This window comes from Cheilinus undulatus, linkage group 14 (genome assembly GCF_018320785.1).
Source record: "Cheilinus undulatus linkage group 14, ASM1832078v1, whole genome shotgun sequence".
Lineage (NCBI taxonomy): Eukaryota > Metazoa > Chordata > Actinopteri > Labriformes > Labridae > Cheilinus > Cheilinus undulatus.
Window position 1 is genome coordinate 2,406,357 of NC_054878.1, and position 20,445 is coordinate 2,426,801.

At 41.4% G+C, this 20,445-nt stretch overlaps 2 protein-coding genes across 2 annotated transcripts in view; both read left to right on the forward strand.

The window, feature by feature from the left end:
• The window catches only part of LOC121521899 (oocyte zinc finger protein XlCOF6-like), a 310,080-nt gene that overhangs the window by 58,136 nt on the left and 231,499 nt on the right, over nt 1–20,445 (forward strand). The gene's annotated exons all lie outside the window — the stretch shown is intronic.
• LOC121521897 (B-cell receptor CD22-like) overlaps nt 1–20,445 on the forward strand; it is a 37,814-nt gene that overhangs the window by 12,915 nt on the left and 4,454 nt on the right. Inside the window, exons 3-10 of the mRNA XM_041806096.1 lie at nt 2,436–2,783; nt 4,169–4,387; nt 4,502–4,858; nt 7,375–7,602; nt 11,835–12,104; nt 16,818–17,078; nt 18,398–18,658; nt 18,771–19,031. Coding sequence (XP_041662030.1) covers nt 2,436–2,783; nt 4,169–4,387; nt 4,502–4,858; nt 7,375–7,602; nt 11,835–12,104; nt 16,818–17,078; nt 18,398–18,658; nt 18,771–19,031 — 2,205 coding nt within the window. The remainder of the gene's footprint in view (nt 1–2,435; nt 2,784–4,168; nt 4,388–4,501; nt 4,859–7,374; nt 7,603–11,834; nt 12,105–16,817; nt 17,079–18,397; nt 18,659–18,770; nt 19,032–20,445) is intronic.

Below are 20,445 nucleotides of genomic sequence, written 5' to 3' on the forward strand. Positions count from 1 at the left end.
GATGTAGCTACTTGTGTGTTCTACAATAATATAAATGATCAGTACAGAAAAGGAAAGTGTTTCAGATCCCGGACGAGCCCCCAAATGTCACGTTTCTGCAAGTCGCATGACGTGAAGGACAGGGGTCATGGACAGGGAAAGTAACAAAAAGAAAATCTGCACCTTTATACAAAACAAAAATAAGGCCTTTGGGGTCTAAAAGATGGAGTGGAGTTATGCTTCTCCACAGCCACCCACTAATTTTGCCAAAAGTTGGCAAACTAAAGTAAAAAGGCCTCCAACAGAGGTAGAATCGCTTGTTGGGGAGAAAACACTAAGTGCAGAAATCTCCTTAGAGATCAACCCTCACAAAAACTCTAGAATTTACCCTCTTTCCCTCAAAACACAACCACTCTCACACTCTCAAAAACACTCATCACACAAACCAAAAGAAACCAACTGAAGGTGTTGGCTCTTTGGTGTCACACACCAAACTGAGGGAAAGAACCTCCTTTTATAGACTACCCAGGCTGATGAGCACCAGCTGAGTGCAATGAGGACAGGTGAGCTGAGTGAGAGGCTCGTTAGGAGTGCTGGAGGTCACAGACTACCTCCATCTGTAACAACGTCAAGAATTTTCTCAGAGAGGTTCCCTAAACCCCAGATATGGCATAATCCAACGTAATTGTTCAACTTCTTTTCCTTTTTACTTTAATAAATGTAAATTGCCCTTAGATGTAGATATTTTGTTTAGATAACCTTTGAAAACCCATTTTTAACACACAAGTAGTCCATTTAAGGGACCCGCCTTATTTTCTCATTTGTTTTTATTGATCAAACCATTTAAACATTCACAGTGCAGGGTGGAAAAAGTATGTGAACCCCTAGGCTAATGACTTCTCTAATTGGAGCTAATTGGAGCCAGGAGTCAGCCAACCTGGAGTCCAATCAATGTGATGAGATTGGATGTGTTGGTTAAAGCTGCCCTGCCCCAGTGTTGAATTTGCTGTTCTCAAGAAGCATTGCCTGATGTGAATCATGCCTGGCACAAAAGAGCTCTCAGAAGACCTACAATCAAGAATTGTTGACTTGCATGAAGCTGGAAAGGGTTACAAAAGTATCTCTAAAAGCCTTGATGTTCATGTGTCCATGGTAAGACAGACTGTCTACAAATGGAGAAGGTTCAGCACTGTTGCTACTCTCCCTAGGCGTGGTCGTCCTGTAAAGATGACTGCAAGAGCACAGCACAGAATGCTCAATGAGGTGAAGAAGAATCCTAGAGTGTCAGCTAAAGACTTACAGAAATCTCTGGCACATGCTAACATTTGTGTTGACAAATCTACAATAAGTAAAACATTAAACAAGAATGGAGTTCATGGGAGGACACCATGGAGGAAGCCACTGCTGTCCAAAAAAAACACATTGCTGCACATTTGAAGTTTACAAAAGAGCACCTGGATGTTCCACAGCACTACTGGCAAAATATTCTGTCCATAGATGAAACCAAAACTGAGTTGTTTGGAAGGAACACACAACGCTATGTGTGGAGAAAAAAGGCACAGCACACCAACATCAAAACCTCATCCCAACTGTGAAATATGGTGGAGGGACCATCATGGTTTGGGGCTGCTTTGCTGCCTCAGGGCCTGGACGGATTGCTGTCATTGACGGAAAAATGAATTCCCAAGTTTATCAAGACATTTTACAGGAAAACTTAAGACCATCTGTCCACCAACTGAAGCTCAACAGAGGATGGGTGATGCAACAGGACAACAACCCAAAGCATAGAAGTAAATCAACAACAGAATGGCTTCAACAGAAGAAAATACGCCTTCTGGAGCGGCCCAGTCAGAGTCCTGACATCAACCCGATTAAGATGCTGAGGCATGACCTCAAGAGAGCGATGCACACCAGACATCTGAATAATATTGCTGAACTGAAACAGTTTTGTAAAGAGGAATGGTCCAAAATTCCTCCTGACTGTTGTGCAGGTCTGATCTGCAACTACAGGAAACGTTTGGTTGAGGTTATTGCTGCCAAAGGAGGGTCAACCAGTCTTTAGCCTAGGGGTTTACATATTTTTTCCACCCTGCACTGTGAATGTTTACATGGTTTGTTCAATAAAAACATGAAAACATATCATTTTTTTGCAGTATTAGTTTAAGCAGACTGTGTTTGTCTATTGTTGTGAATTAGATGAAGATCAGAATACATTTGATGACCAATTGATGCAGAAATCCAAGAAATCTCAAAGGGTTCACATGCTTTTTCTAGCGACTGTATGAGCCTTGCCCCAAAAGAGTAATCCCAGTCACGGTTTACTGTGGACACTAAAAACTAAGACAAAATCTACGACTAAAAAACTAAGACCAGTACTGTCAGCGTCTCCACTCTGAATTAAACTCCAGATCTTTTCATGTTTCTAATTGTAGTTCCATCTGTTCTCTGTGTTTTAGTGGTCCAGAGTCAGAAAGGCTGGGGAGTGACTTATTCACAAACTGAAGTCTGTGCCTTGGAAGGATCAACAGTGGAACTAAGCTGCACCTACACATATCCAAGTTCTGACTATTATACAGTTACTGAATCATTCTGGTTTACTAAAATACAGAATAATGAACATGTTGATGTGAGAACAGACTCACAGTTCACAGGACGTGTGATGTACAGTCGTGGATGGAAACGCTGCACTCTGAGAATCACTAACGTAGAGAAGAGCGACTCAGCTATGTACAAGTTCAGGTTCATAAGAGACAAAGATGGTGGCGGATTTACAGGAAACCCTGGAGTCGTTTTGTCTGTTCAAGGTAACGTGATTTCTGTGTTAGGGATCACACTTCTCAACCTCCCTGGTAAGGTCTATTCAGGGGTCCTGGAGAGGAGGGTCCGTCGGATAGTCGATCCTCAGATCCAGGAGGAGCAATGTAGTTTTCGTCCTGGTCGTGGAACAGTGGACCAGCTCTACACTCTCGGCAGGGTCCCAGAGGGTGCATGGGAGTTTGCCCAACCAGTCTACATGTGTTTTGTGGCCCTGGAGAAGGCATTCGACCATGTCCCTCGGGGAATCCTGTGGAGGGTGCTCCGGGAATATGGGGTACTGGACCCCCTGATAAGGGCAGTTCGGTCCTTGTACGACCGGTGTCAGAGCTTGCTCCGCATTGCCGGAAGTAAGTCGGACTCATTTCTGTTCTGTTCATAACTTTCATGGACAGAATTTCTAGGCACAGCCAGGGCGTTGAGGGCGTCCAGTTTGGTGGCCTCAGGATTGGGTCTCTGCTTTTTGCGGATGATTTGGTTCTGTTGGCTTCATCAGGACGTGACCTTCAGCTCTCACTCGAACGGTTCACAACTGAGTGTGAAGCGGCTGGGATGAGAATCAGCACATCCAAATCTGAGGTCATGGTCCTCAGTCGGAAAAGGGTGGAATGCCCTCTCCAGGTTGGAAATGAGACCCTGCCCCAAGTGGAGGAGTTCAAGTATCTCGGGGTCTTGTTCACGAGTGAGGGAAGAATGGAGCGAGAGATCGACAGGCGGATCGGCGCAGCGTCTGCAGTGATGCGGTCTCTGCACCGGTCTGTCGTGGTGAAGAAAGAGCTGGGTCGAAAGGCGAAGCTCTCGATTTACCGGTCGATCTACGTTCCCACCCTCACCTATGGTCATGAGCTGTGGGTCGTGACCGAAAGAACAAGATCACGGATACAGGCAGCTGAAATGAGTTTCCTTCGCAGGGTGTCTGGGCTCTCCCTTAGAGGTAGGGTGAGAAGCTCGGCCATTTGGGAGAGACTCGGAGTAGAGCCGCTGCTCCTCCGCGTTGAGAGGAGCCAGATGAGGTGGCTCGGGCATCTGGTCCGGATGCCTGCTGGACGCCTCCCAGGTGAGGTGTTCTGGGCAAGTCCCACTGGGAGGAGACCCCGGGACCTAGGACACGCTGGAGAGACTATGTCGCTCGGCTGGTCTGGGAACGCCTTGGGATCCCCCAGGAAGAGCTGGACGAAGTGGCTGGGGAGAGGGAAGTCTGGGTCTCCCTGCTTAGGCTGCTGCCCCCGCGACCCGATCTCGGATAAGCGGAAGAAGATGGATGGATGGATTTCTGTGTTAATTATTTTAACAACAACAATAAACAAAACTATCAGTTATGTTTGTCTGTATGTTTGACAGTTTTGTGTAAGATGACCTTATTTCTCCTCCACAGATCCAGATCTTCAGGTGCAGAGAATTGATTCACAGTCTTCCAAGTTAGAACTGGAATGTCTCAGCAGTTGTCTTTTACCTCATCACGTCACCTATGTCTGGTACATAAATGGACACAAAATCTCTGCAGAAGAATCTTCTTATACAGCCGATTTTTTTAATGCAGACAGCTACTCCTGTGCTTTGAAAGACTATGAGGATTTCCCCTCTCCTCTGTACTGTGAGTTTACTTCACCATCTGCCACAAACAAAACAGCATCTGACAGATGAAGTATTGTTCTGTATTTTTAATATTGCTTTAATTGATTTAAAACGGTCTTTTTGTATCTTTCAGGTTACTATGATTCTCTGTGTAACAAAGTGATATACACTCTCAGAACCATCTGTGCCTCCAGAGGCTCATCAGTGGACATCTCTTGCTCTTACATAAGTTTTGAAAGCATCAGGTCAAAATTCTGGTTCAGATCTGATCAAAGTCAGTCTAGGCGATATTACCTACAACCTGAAGACCTCAGAGGAGATTCCCAGTATGCAAATCGTGTTCAGATCACTGACTCTAGGAGAGGAGACGCTAGCACCCTGAGAATCTCTGACCTGAGAGAGAGCGATTCAGCCGTCTATCGTTTCACATTTACAGCAGGAAGCTCTGAATGGGGGAACAGTTTACATGGTACAACTCTGACTGTAACAGGTACAGATGACCAATGCAGAAACACAACCACAGTTCATTAAGAATACTGGAAATATTGATTTTGGTCAATTACTCTTAGCTTGTGTATTAACTGTTTCAGTGAATACCCATTTGACTTGTGTCCACAAGCTTTTTTCCGTTAACCCAAGTATATTTTTCAATTTTTTTCTCAAAGATTAGTAAAAGTTGTCATACAGGTGGCTGTCCACAGAATAATAACCTCCGCCAAGGAGGTTATGTGATCGGGTGGGTTTGTCCATTTGTTTGTTTGATTGTTAGCAACATAACTCAAAAAGTTATGGACGGATCTTCATGAAATTTTCAGGAAATGTCAGAAATGTCACAAGGAAGAACTGATTAGATTTTGGGAGTGATCAGGATAACCGTCTGAATCCAGGAATTTTTTTAAGGATTCTTTACTATTGGGAGATAGGGCTAATGGCGGAGGTCTATGCTGTTACCACTTTACACCAGGAGATGGCGAACAGGAGCAACTTCAATCACAGCAGCATTTTGGGTGTGTTTCTATTCAATGTTTTGGAGTTTATAGAGTTTGAAAGATGCACGCCCAGTCGAGGAGACGAGTCAGAGCGTAACAGAGAGAAAGACAGCGAATTGTAGCAAGAATACTCACAATGCTGGGAGGAAAAGAGGAATATTCACCCTCTGCCATGACTTCCAGTTGTCCAGCGAGACCATGGGTGAGACTGTCAGTGCATCTGTTGGCACCAGCAGGCAACGCTTCCTCCATGACAGTCCACCCATAGCGAAGCCAGTACTTTGCCTCACCGTGTTTCCACCCCACCGGGGAGGGAATATTTGGTGAATACCGTGGTGGGGGGCACATGTGGATGGACCCAGGAATTTTTTAAAGGATTCTTCACTATTGGGAGATGGAGATAATGGCGGAGGTCTGCGCTCTCTGAGTGCCTTTCTAGTTTATATATACAGTCTTGGTTTCAGAGTTTGCTGGTAGATGCTGTGAATTTGTGCTCTTTAAACTTTAGAAGCTTTAGTTAATGATTTTATTTTTAGTAGGGTTGTCAGTTGGATCTGATCATGATCTGGCTGTAGAAAATACCTTATTTTTCCATCCAAGGCATCTCCAAATGCCTGGATCTTTGTTTTGGTCTGTGAGAACAGCCTCCTCACTCAGGATCTTATAAAGTCTCTGTTTGGACCACAGCATCATCAGCAAAGTCCACATCACTGATCTGGACATCACCAAATGACACCACAGTTTGTTGCCCCTGTTACCCGACCTGTTAACCAGTCCATACAGGTCCTCAACAGTGTAGGGGCTTAGACGTAGCCCTGCCTCACCCCAGAATAGAATGGTAAGAAGTAAGGAGTGGTGTCACCAGACATCACAGCACAATCTGTGCCAGAATACAGGACAGACATCAGCTGGATGAGCAAATGTGTGTGTAGTGACGTTTTTCCTAAATATAATGGAAATGACTGTGGTACAAAAAATTCACCCCCGAACAGTGTGAGGACATGGAGACATTAGCTAATGAGACAGGTTTGGTTTTTGGAACCAGTCTGTGAACCAGTTTACTTCTGGTGTAAAAAATGGCTTTTTAACATGTGTTGTGTAGGTGACTTCTGGTGTTCCCGCAGCCAGTCTCAAGTGGACACTGGCTGTATATAATTTTTTTTGCACTTCCGCATTGGCCTCATTTTTCAGGACTGGAGGTTGCTGCTTGGCGCATCATGAGAATCACATGACTGCAAAGAACATGTTGCAATTGTGACACTCCAAAGAAATTTTAAGATGATTTATGATTTAAAATGTTATCATTTGACAGCCTTATTTTCTAATTAATTACCTTTTTCATCACTTAAATCTGACAGAATCAGGCAGGCTGTGATTTGCAGAAGAAGCATCACATTTAATGTCTGCTTTTATGTGAGAAAGCCCACAATTCAATCTGAAAGCCTTCATTAACAGAGAAGGTTCATATTCAGCGTATGGTACCTGATATCTCTAAAACTGTAGAAAGCATGGCTATGTTGAGCTTAATTTGTGGAACAGCTCCAAGGAAAGGTCTCTACAAAATCAAACAGGATATTATAATGAAACAGGACTAAAAACAAAACATGATGTAGCTGATGTGGCCCCCTGTGCCAGGATAAGGGGATTAAATTCACATTTCCCTCATACAGCTGGTGGACTGAGAGGGGACCACTAATCTTTAAATATATCCCTATAAAGAATGAGGGCAGTGGACTCAGGATCATGATCTTGGTTAAAAGGAAAACAAAAAACCTTGTATAAAAAGATTAAAGAACAAAAAGCCTGGAAAATATAATGCATAGAGGCAACACTCATAACTAGACGTTGTCAGAAATAAAGGCCCAGGTGTTATTTTTTCACTGTACACACACTTTATTTCTGCTTTTCAAGACTTGATTTTACCAATAAACATTAAAGTTGTTGCAATGATGTATTTCCACATTCTTTTTTTATTTTTAGCACTAGTTACAGCAATGTTTCTTTTCCTTGTATCTAGCTTTACAGGTGCAGGTGACGAAGATAACCACCAACCAGTTCTACACAGTGGCAGAGCTGAGATGTCACAGCAGCTGCAGTGAAGCGGCTCGATTTTCATACGTCTGGTTCAAGAACAGACAGGCAGTCACCTGGGAGAGTACGTCTACTACTAAAATCAGATATGACCTTGAAGATGAGATCTCCTGTGCTTTACGAGGACATGAGAGATTTCCCTCTCCATCAGTGTGTGAGTTCAGTCGACCGTTTCATGGCAAAAACACACCTTCACACACACACTACAGCAAAACTGGACTTAAAGCTAACTGAAAGTAACCTCAAACATTTAAGATTAAAATTTAAATGCAACAAAAGTGATTTTACTATCGATAAAAGCAATTATAAGAAGAGCAAAGGAAAAATATTTTACAATTTCTGACTGTTTTTGACAGCCATGAAAACTGTAAGAGATGGTCACTAAAAAAAACTGAAATGTGATGTATCTCAAAATCAAATAAGATCAAATAAAACTCACATTTATTCTAAACATAAACTTGATCAGGAAACAAGAGACCAAGAAAATAAGTCTCATAATGATAGCAATGATAACGTAAAAGTGGTGAATATGAAGAAATATTAGATGATTTTAAGCTAGAAGGAGGCTGGTAGTGGAGCAGATACGTAGACAGGAGGAGGTAGTCGGGTGTACTAAGGCTGTGGCTCAGGCTAAACAGGGACAGTGGATGAACTGGGAGAGTGTAGAGAAGATGAAGCTGAGTTGGAGAGACCTATGGAGTATGGAAGATAGGTGGATCAAATTTCTGTTAGGGCCTACCTATGATGTCCCACCATTACCCCAGAACCTAAAGTGCTGGGTTGACAGTACCCATCATGTCCTCTGTGCTCAGGACAGCAACTTCTCATCTTGACAGGGTGTACGATCAGTTTATCACAAGGTAGATGCACATGGAGACATAACAGGGTTTTGAAAAGTCTAGCAGCAGGAATTGAAAACAGAAGGCAACAGGTGAACGCAGGATGTAATCAGGGAGAGAGGGCAGGTGTTTAACCCTTGTATGGTGTTCAATATGGTAATTTTTGTTATTCAGCCAGTGTTCGTGGGTCTGGTGGACCTGCTGCATTTGTTGGTTTTTAATTCACCATAATCAAACAATTTTATGTTAAAATACTCAACAGATGTTTACTTCATCCCAATTACAAGCAATATAAAAAGCATTTATGTTTAATATTTGCCTTTTGCCTTTGTTTGTCATAAGGAGGGGGTTTGGGACACAATTGCAGACCAAGGGTTTCTGAAAGTTATCCTAGCAGGATAACCACTAAAATCGTGAGCGATCAAAGGGAAAAGGGGATGAAAACAAAGCTGAATGCTTACATGCAAATAACTGAAAAGCTCCCTTTCAGAATAAAACCCAGAAACTAATCCACCACTGTCATGCAGCTGACTATAAATTAAAACAGGTAGGGAGAAGGAGAAGCTCTTCTAAAATAAAATACAAAAGCCACCAGGCTGGTATGAAAGGAGAAACCAAAAATACTGAGTAAAGACACTCAGTACTGCCTCAGCTCTCTTGAAACAGCTAGTAATAATATCAACAATAACCACCCAGAAAAGATTCTCAAAAAGCTCTGCAAACTCTTCACATCACAAACACACAAGAAAACACAAGGAGATGTCCTCACCATCTCTGGTGGTGAGATAATGAGTCAACCAAGAAGTATATATAAGCTTGCCACACCTGGCCACAATCAGTGGCAATCAGCTCCACACACCTGACACTGCACTGACGGATTCACACTCAATGAGTGACCAGAATAAGCCTCTTCACATTGTTAGATCACATTTATAATTTAAAGTGCTACTCATTTTTAGTTTGTTTTGTAATAAAATTTAATATAATCAAGATATGAGAGGAAAAAATTTAAATTTAAAAATTAAGCCAAATTTTTTATAGCTATTGATTTTTATTTATTTGAACTTCAACATAAATTTTACCCATTCAGGTCAGTTTACACAACAGAAATTGAACACATATAGTGACCATGTCAGTCTAGACAACACAGCCCCACTGAACAGACTGCCTTATCATACCAGCCTATACAACACATGAGGGGCAAAGTTTTTTTAAAGGGCAGAGCCTTTGAAAAAAACTTGGAGTGTGATTGGATGAACGTTCTGTCTGTCACATCTTTATGGGCCAATCAGAGCAACAAAACACGTGACGTAGCAGTAACCGATTTGTGCGTGTGCAGCTACCGAGGAATAACATGAACCATGGCGTCTGTAGACATGTCAGTACACAAATTTTGTCATTTTTGAAAACAACTCACTGCTGTTCTTTGTTCTTCTTTTAACAAAGAAATGTCGTCCAGTTCTGATAAAACTGGCGCTTTAGAAGCATCTATGCTAATCTCTTCCAACATAATGGCACCGGCCTCTTGATGCTGCTTGCTTACATCACGCCTCCGCTGCGCCCGAAAGTACTGCCCCTCGTCGCTGATTGATCCTGTCACTTTCTAACCGGGCCCAAACGGTTCAGATGGGAGCTTTACAAGATGGATTGGCCAGTGAAAAACCAGGAAACGGGCATATCCATCTGCTTTGCAAGTTTAGCAACCTGGTGCAGAAACAGCAGGGGCAGAAACACAAAATTCACACTTACACTCACACGCTCTCTCTCTTTCTCACACATGCACACACACACCCACACACACACACACACACACACACACCCCCCTTCATACAGACACACACGCACACCTTCACACAGACACACACACCTTCATATAGACACACACACCTTCATACAGACACACACCTTCATATAGACACACACACCTTCACCCAGACACACACACATTCATACAGACACACATACCTTCATACAGACACACATTCATACAGACACACACACTTTCACCCACCCACACACCTACACACACATATAGACACACACACCTTCATACAGACACACCTTCATATAGACACACATTCATACACACACACACACACCGCACACACACAGTAGGCCTAGAAAGGAAGTAGACAGAGTGAGGGTACACAGGACCTACAATTTCCCCCCTTCTTTAGCCGTGGGTCCACTGGACCTGAACATCCTGTATGTAATACAAATATGTAGGGGGGTACTGTCGTGTGTGAGGTGGAATTGAACCCAGTTGTGGAGACGGAGAAGTTTTAAAAGGTTTATTTAAACACGGGAAGGGGGTGGGGGGAATCTTCGTGGGTGAGAATGCTGGTAACAAGCTGTTAGTGAGCGGTGAGTGAGGCACTGGAAAAATGTAGGAGAGAGACACGTTAGTATAGAGCCACAGGTAGTCACAAGAAAATGTTGCAAAAATCACAATACTCATAGGATGCCGAGCGCTGAGGTTTACCCTGAGGAGTAAGGAGCGAAACTCTGGCACTGCCGTGAGCTTGAGGCTGCTACTTGGAGGGGAGTGGGATGAGGTGATTGCCTGCAGGTGCGCTCACTCTCCGCAGTGCCGTGGGGATGGTGAACCTCAGGAGACGCATGAAGAGTTACCAGCAATGAGAAAGGGACAACCGGAAGCCAGACTCCGGAAGTCCCACAAAATAAAACATGAATTTCAGAATACACTACAGGTATAAAGTGTGTGGTCATTGAAAATGTGTTCGGATATATGTTCTTCACAGAAAATGAGCCAAGGCCAATGAGTCTGAGTTTGAAAAAATAAATACTCATATCATTTTTCTTTTAATAAAAAATGAAAACGGGTCCCAGAGATCCGAACACCATACAAGGGTTAAGTTTGTTTGGGAGGGAGAGGAAGTTAACAGAGGCAGGTTTTTAGGTAGGAACCAGTCAGGCCAGTTTAAGAGTGCTAAGGACTGGGAGATGTAGGTAGATTTGGGAGGGAAACTTGTGCCACCTGAGATAGTTTGAGCCTGACAGTGCTATGGTCTGCCAGTTAGCATGTAGTTTACTTTACAGAGCAGTTCATTGGGAGGATTCTGTGGAAGAAAAACTATAGATATGCAGATTTAGGAGCAGAAGCTGACAGCGAGGAGGGAAAGTTAAGACTCGTCCAGTAGAAGTGGGGTACAGAGGGTTTGTTGCAAGATCAGCTGTTTCATTACTTAGAGAGCTGGGAGTGCAGGGACAGAAATTGTGAAAGGTAATTAAAGCGATGTCGGATGACGCAGTTAACCCAGTCAGTGCTGGTTTCTTGCTACACATCGGTCTGCATGGTTGAGTTGAGGAAGCAAACAGAAATAGATAAGAGATTTCTTCACTGAGCGCTATTCCTTTTGCAGGGCCCAAGTATCTACAATTTACTCAGAAGAGACTTTGCTGTTATGACTTAATATGAAATGCACATTTCTACCTCCATAGTAAGCATCATAAAGCTGTGACAAAAATACTGACCACAAAACAACAAACATGACTTCTGAGTGACACACGTCAGTTTCTTCCTCAGATGCTCCCAAAGTTTCCTCTGCAGTTTTGAACCCCCCTGGTGAGATGGTGGAGAACTCATCTGTGACACTGACCTGCAGCACTGATGCTAACCCATCCGCTAATATCACCTGGTTCAAGAAGAACGAACGCCAAGACTTTGAACCTTTCAGCAGTGAACAACAGCTCATCTTCAGCGCCATCCAGTCCTCGGATGCAGGAGAGTATAGGTGTACAGCAGAGAACAGTCTGGGGCAGAGAACATCTGCACACACCATTATTGATGTCAAATGTGAGTATGTTTTCTGTCTTTAGTATACCAGCTTTCCTCAGCTATCATTCACAGGTAGCTGCAGTTCACCAGATAAAAACTGAGGAGTTTTCTTTGCAGTACAAGATTTAAACTATTGAATATCAGTTTGACAAAACTCAATATCTAAAATGCTGCTGCTCATGGTTATTCATACTTTGTGATTTAACTACCATAGCTGTGGTAGTACAACACCTCGACATAACCCTGCCAGATGCTCCCAGGCTTCCCTCTGTGTCACTAAGTCCTTATGCTAAAATCATGGAGGGCAGTTCAGTGACTCTGACCTGTAGCGGTGATGCTAACCCTGCAGCTAAGTGCACCTGGTACAAGGAGAACCAAACAGCACCTCAGGGACAACAAGGCCTTTATCATAAATATAATAGTAATGTAAATATTATGCCCCAAATTTGTTCTGCTGAATGCACCTAGGCTAAATATTACATACTGCACCCTTAAAAACAGGCTAAGAAGCTGGACTAGAGCTCCACAGCAGTGCAGGGGTTTTGGCACCCCCTTGGAACATTTTAGGGATTAAACACTTATTTCTCTGATATCTGGTTGGGCTGAATGATTTGAGAAATTAATCTAATTGCGATTTTTTTCTCCAATGTTGCGATTGCGATTAGTGATGCACGATAACCGATCATTTCCTACTCCTGATGGCCGATAACCGATAATAACCAATATTTTTTTCAATTGTTGATTTAACAAAAGAAGTTTATTTGATGTGTTTATGCACATCTGGGGGTAAGAAGGGGTTAATATGTAGTGAGCAAAGATATTTATAACTTATTTTAATATACTAATACTAATATCACTCATGTTTTTCAAAAAACAAAGAACCATTCTGACTTTTTAACTGTTATTATAGTTCACTTTTCTTAGTTAAACATTTGTGTACCAAGAACAACATACACAAACAACTGACAGACGGTTTTCCCCCATAAAACCAAATGATAACAGGCTCATTCTGATTTTGTTATAACGGTGCACCTTTTGGCTCTGGCAAGCTTTTGCAGTTTTCAATGCCCGCTAATGCTTGCAGCTGAGGCTCGTGGCTGCTGCCGCTTCATTTTAACGTCGTTAGGATGATGACTATAAGTGACTTATAAGATCTGTCGAGGACTTTTTTCTAATCTTTGCGACCTTTGCAGGGCAAATTCTACACACGGTCGTGTTATCCTCCCTGTAAATACTGAATAACGCCACCATGTTGTTAGCATTTTAGTACAGGGGCTGCTACTTCCTCTTCTTCTTTGGTGCTTTAATAGCAGGTCGTGTACTGCGGCGCCACCTGCTGTTTCGGAATGTGTAGTCTCCTGAGAAAGAAAAAAAACGACAGCACTGCCATGCTGACAAAAATATATATGATATCGGACCGATAAGAATGACGTAATAATTTCCTGTTATCGGTCCGATAGTTATCTTGCACCCCTAATTGCGATTTAATATGCAATTATTTTTAGGTTCCTCATCTTATGTATTATTGAACAAACACTGCACTACATCATTCTGTATTATAACCAATAAAATTTTAGATAAATTAAAGTAGGGATGAAAGATTTGAAAAAATATCTAATTGGGATTTTGGCTCATGAAGCAAATTTGACATCGATTGCTATACTGTAAATATAATAATATTTTATGCTATTCTCATTTTTATTAAGAAAATCATATGCATGATCAGGAAAAGTACGATTTTAGTAAACTATTTCGAAAAAAGACTCTTGTTTGTATGCACAATGTGTAGAGCATGAACCCTCTGCTGCAAGAAATGGTATCAATTTGGCATTTTAACACATTTCAGGATTAAAACAAATATTGCACTGTCTGAGATTTGAAAATTACAACAGGTCATATTTGAATTTTTATCTCATTTGCAATTAGTTGCCCAGCCCTAATATCTGGTGAATATTTTGCCGACAATATGTGATGGGATGTCAGCCTTGATTTAACATTCCCATGGTTAAACCATTAATGAAGCCAATTAGTGGACATGTACTCATAGAGCTTGAGCTCAAGGACATCCAGTAACTACAATTAATGTAAAAGGAAAACACAGAGTCATTTATTGTTAAGAAAAACAGCTGCTTCATGCATGAAGCTCACTCTGTGACTAAATTTGATCTGGTAGCTTATTTTCAAATAATTATTTTTAAAGTATAGTTTAATGTAAAAGACAAATCTACAATCCCTGTTTTTAATCTGAAATGTCTGAATTAATCCACTGTTATAGTGAATATAAAGTAAGGTTTTGGTAAAAATGTGCCACACAGCAATGGTGGCTCAAACGTAGGCACTAGTGAAAGCTTTTGAGCATTTTATTGTTTTTTTACTGATAAAGCCTCTGTGTTTTTGTCACTATTTTCCATTAAAGACTTTGGCTTTGGTTACCTGCTCTTGCATTGTAGTACAATCTAGAGCTGTTGGAGCAAATTTCCAGGTTCGAATATAATTCCAATATTTAAAAACTCATTAATATCCGAAAGCTGAAGTTACTAATCAGACGTGTTTACTTAAAAACATTTTTGTTGTTTATAATCGTTCTCCAGTCTCTCCTTGGCCTCTGCTTCACCCACATGTAGGTGTAGGAGCCAAACGTTTAGTCAAACGACATGTGACATGATGAACAATAAAGTTTTCAAACCAAAACACAGAGGCGGTAATGCAGATGTTTGGGGATGTTTATCATAGATATATATGGAACACTAGATACTCCAGTGCACTGTAGCAAACTGCTAAGCGACGTGCCTACATGGCGGCCATCTTGGCGGGGGCGACGTTCTCATTGAAGGCAATGCATGTACATTGAAAATAAATCATAACTTGCTCATTTCTCAACCGATTTTCATGCGATTTGCTTTATTGTCAACGTCAAAACGTGCTATTAATACAGAAAATTTGATTTAAAAAAAACGATAAAGGGCATTCTACCAATGTAGCCTACAATTTAAGTTATTTTACTGGTTAAGTCCAGAGGTCTGGGAATCTTTTATGTTCAGCCATTATATATTTATAAATGTATATACATAGATATATAGTTGTATTTATAAAAAATAGAAAAATAAAGATATACATATATAGAAAATATGGTTTGAGATCAAAAGATTTAATTGTAAAGGTAATCAAATAATCGTTTAGATTTATTTATTTGTCTCTCTCCCCCTCCTTATCTCTCTCTCACTCTCTCTCTCTATGTTCATAGAAACAAACACACTGTGGCGATAGAATAGAATAGAGTTTACTGCCATTTGTACAAGTTAGAAACAGGTACATTGAAACTGTTGTGCATGTCGCTGAGTAAATAGTAAAACTTCACGTCACCTTGGACTTAACGTATATGGCTATACATATAACTATGACTACATAACTACTACTAGTATTAGTGGCAGTACCAACTACTGCTGCTGATACTGGCACTGCTACTACAACTGGTAATACTATTACAAATACTGATACTACTTCTACAACTCTAAAGGCTATTTATACTACTACTGCTGCTTGTACTTTTAGTACTACTACTATTGCTTGTACAGCTATACTACAGCTGCTATTTATCGTCTGGTATTTGGCTGTCAAGCTGCTAGCTCGTGTTTTGCTAGTAGCCAGGTAGTTACTGAAGCTCTCAACAAGATTTAATAATGAAAAAAGAGCCAAAAAACTATTTTTACCTGTGAAAGGTTATTTCCAGTTTCCTGTTTCAACCGTACGGTCTAATGTGCAACCGTACGCAGCACAATGTGCAGGCATCCTTGTTGTTTCAGTTTTCGTGCCATCTACAACCACAGAATGCCCCGACACTTTGCCCCGACAAGCTTAGCCTCGCTGTAGGCACGCAGTTCAAAGGGGCGTGTCCTATCTACTCTTCTATATATATCTATGATGTTTATCGCCAAGGTGGCGCAAAAACGCGATGCCCACCAACAGTAACCCACTGTTGTGATGGAAAACATTCTGGCCCAGGTATCGTCTCCTGTCCCAGCTGGTAGCCTACGCTGTTACCTTTGCATCCCGGGCACCTCCTTCAGGGCAGAGAGTTTTCTCCATGGCTGGGACGATCACGAGCAAAAAATGCTCTGTTCTTGATTCAGAAAATGTGGAGTGCCTCAGTTTTTATGTAAAAACCTGTAGGGACAAGATAGTACCAACACTTTTTTAATGTTTTGTTCATTATAAACATGATGTCATAAGCGTCGTAAGCAGCGCAATTTAATTTAGGCTGTTTTGCTTGACATATAATTTTTCACCCATTTGCTGGTTTTAAAGTTGTCCATCAGTACGAAAATAACTGTTAAAGGCCACTAAATGGTGCAGGTGGCTGTGTTTATACTAAAAAAGTACATAAAAATTAACATTGACTACTTTTGCTTTTAGCTGTCTTTACTGCAATCTGTAATGTAATATTTGAGGGTCCTCTAGTGGATAAACGTGTAACTACACGGTGATTAAAGCAACTGGACGTTTTACATACAAATTAATGAAAGAAAATGTGCATACATATTTGAATACAATCTGAAATCTGTAAAAATAATAAATGAAATTCGAATAGGACTGTAGATGAATATTGACAGCCCTAGTATAACTATTATTTATTCAGAGAATAGTATTATTTCTCCAAGCTCATGGCTGACTTTTCTTAAATGTAATGGTTTTAACTTCAGTTGATTTGTATTTTTCTTCTTTGTCAATCAGATGCTCCAAAGTTTCCCTCAGTGTCAGTGAGTCCCTCTGCTAAAATCATGGAGGGCAGTTCAGTGACTCTGACCTGTAGCAGTGATGCTAACCCAGCAGCTAATTACACCTGGTACAAGGAGAACCAAACAGCACCTCAGGGGCGACAAGGCCTTCATCATTTCAGCACCATCAGCCCTGAGGACAGAGGGACATACTACTGCAGATCTGAGAATCAGTATGGACGGATCAACTCCTCTCCTGTATTCATAGATGTCCAGTGTAAGCACAACAGTTAAAGATTTAGGTGGTGGGAAGTTACATTTTCAGTTGCATTATTTTGGGCATCTTTATTTGATAGAGGAGTATAGTGGATAGAGTTGGAAACCAAGATACAAGAGCAGGATAGAGACTTGCGGTAAAGGGCCTCAGGCCAGATTCGAACCCCAGTTGTCCGCGTAGCAAACATGTTGTTTTTTTTTTTTTTACTCAGAATAAACCTTTTTGTCCCTTCCATGGGCTCCACTATCTTGGATTTTTGCATCTTGCATGTTTCTACAGAACCACTGAAGTGATCAAATGATAATGGAACAATTTTATATATTTAGAGATGAAACACTAAATTAGAAAGGCCTACTTATATGTACTGTGTCCCATATAAATATTATAGTTATGCCACTAGGGTAAATATTACACACTGCACCTTTAATAACAGGCTAAGAAGCTGGACTAGAGCTCCACAACAGTGCAGAGGTCTGGTCTCTGCCCTGGAACATTTTTGAGATCAAACACTAATTTCTCTGCATTCTGGTGACTATTTAGGTGGTGGGAAGTTAGAACTAATGATTAAACCATTAGTGAAGCTCATTAGTGGACATGTACTCACAGAACTGGAGTTGAAGTCCATCCAGTAACTACAATGAATGTAAAAGGAGAACAAAAATGTATTAGTTCTTAACAAAAGCTGCTGCATCATGCATGAAGTTCACACGGTGGCTAAATTTGATCTGCTAGCTTATTTTCAGATGTTTTTTTTTTTTTAAAGATTTATTATTGGGCATTTTTGTGCCTTTATTAGATAGGGGAGGACAGTGGATAGAGTTGGAAACAGGGTCAAGAGCAGGGGAGAGACATGCGGTAAAGAGCCTCAGGCCGGATTCAAACCTGGGCCACCCACGTACATGGGGAGCGTCTTTAACCACTAGGCCACCTGCACCCCTAGATGTTTTTTTTAAAAGTATAGTTTAATGTAAAAGACAAATCTACAATCCCTGTTTTTAATCTGAATTGTCTGAATTAATCCACTGTTAAAATGAATGCAAAGTGACTTTTTTGGTAAAAATGTGCCACAAAACACTGGTGGCTCAAACGTACACACTAGTTAAAGCTTTTGAAGCATTTTATTTTTTACCCATAAAGCCTCTGTGTTTTTGTCACTATTTTGCAGTGCAGACTTTGGCTTTGGTTACCTGGTCTCACATTATAGCATAATAGTTATTAATTCAGAGAATAGTGTTATTTCTCCAAGCTCATGGCTGACTTTTCTTGAATATAACAGTTTTATCTTCCATTGTTTTGCATTTTTCTTCTTTGTCAATCAGATGCTCCAAAGCTTCCCTCAGTGTCAGTGAGTCCTGTGGATGAGATCATGGAGGGCAGTTCAGTGACTCTGACCTGTAGCAGTGATGCTAACCCAGCAGCTAGTTACACCTGGTACAAGGAGAACCAAACATTACCTCAGGGACAAAAAGGCACTTATTCTTTCACCACTATCCGGTCCAAGGACAGTGGGATGTACTCCTGCAAGTCTGAGAACAAGTATGGTCACAAGACCTCCAAAGGATTCTGTATCGATGTTCAGTGTAAGTATATACATCCCTTAATAACATCAACAGATCTCTAACAAAGTCCTATGCAGAAAACTTGAAACAACAACTGAGTTTTTGTCTTTTTTTTCTTTTCGTGTTCTCCCAGACGCCCCACGACTTCCTTCAGTGTCTCTGAGTCCCTCTGCTGTCATAGTAGAGGGAACTTCCCTAAATCTGACCTGTAGCAGTGATGCTAACCCTGCAGCTAATTACACCTGGTACAAGGAGAACCAAACAGCACCTCAGGGGCGACAAGGCCTTCATCATCTCAGCACCATCAGCCCTGAGGACAGAGGGACATACTACTGCAGATCTGAGAATCAGTATGGACGGATCAACTCCTCTCCTGTATTCATAGATGTCCAGTGTAAGCACAACCGTTAAAGATTAGTACTTGGCAGAGATGGGGACTCGAGTCTGCGACTTGGACTCGAGTCACACTTAAGTCGCACACATCAGTGACTTGAGACTTGACTTGGACTCATGCGCTAAAGACTCACTACTCAACTCGGACTCGTGATTTGGGACTCGTGCACAATCCTTGGTTTTTAATTTTTCCATCATGATCTCTTGTCCCCCTGTCACTCTTTTCCCCTTTCCTCCCTTCTCTTTGACGGTTCGTGCGCCTTTTACGCATCACCAACCTCTCCTCCTCATCCTCGTTCATGCTGCATGTGACACACAAACGCAACGCTCACACACACACCTACTTTGAAACGCACGCTAACATGTTGGTTGCACAGATTGCAGACTTCAGACTTCAGTCTATTGAGGGCAAAAGTTTCAGAATACTGAAACTCTTTTCTCCTGCATTAAAGCTCCTCTCCACAGAGGATTAGCATCATCACTGTGTGTGCGCACTCCAGCTGTGTCTCTCTGTGTCGCCCACGTGAGCAATGGGTGTGCACAATGTTAAACTATGATTTGGTTAATAATCCCTGATTATCATATGTTTATGGGGAACAAATTAATGTTGGAATCTCTGCATTGCTGCTTATTGATAATGGCTGGACATAAAAGACAACAGGAATATTAAAACTTTAAATACGGTTCATGGAGGCAGCAAGAAACAGAGACAGATAGATACGAGGCTGTGACAGATAAATTAGTAACTCAGGAGTCCAGGAGATATCAGCTGAATATAGTCAAATTTAGCTTGAGTTTACCCATATAAAGAAATTTACGCCATAAATGACGACAGAAGTTTACTAAGGAGACTGGAGAAATACTCAGCATACTCTGTTGAAGATCTGTCTGAGTGAGAATTAGAAATGCTCATTGAGTTTTTATGTTATATCAGAATAAACAGTTCATTAACAGTTAGTGTTTTTGTGTTAATATAAAATCACTACCATTAAAGAAATATATCTGATAAATAACAAGAACATTTCATCTCCAGTGTCTCTATCAGTGAAGTGTGACTCATGTGTCTGTAGTGTTACATATGAACACAGAGAGGAGCTTTATTAAGAGGAGAGCTTAAACTGATCGTGTTGATGAGGGAAAAAGAGAGAAATGTGTTTCATCTTATAGCAGAGGTACATATGATATATAGCACATACATTCCCAACAACAGAACTGTGGCTAGTGGAAACACTGAGTGGCCAGTAACCATTAGTCACAGTGGTTGCCCAGTGTAAAAAAAAGTTAGTGTCAAGCCCCGTTCATATGTAAGTGTACACATGCGTTCACCACAGCGAGCCGGCCACAAACAATACCCCACCCTACTGATGGTGATAACACAGTAGAGGATTTACCCCACCCTACTGATGGTGATAACA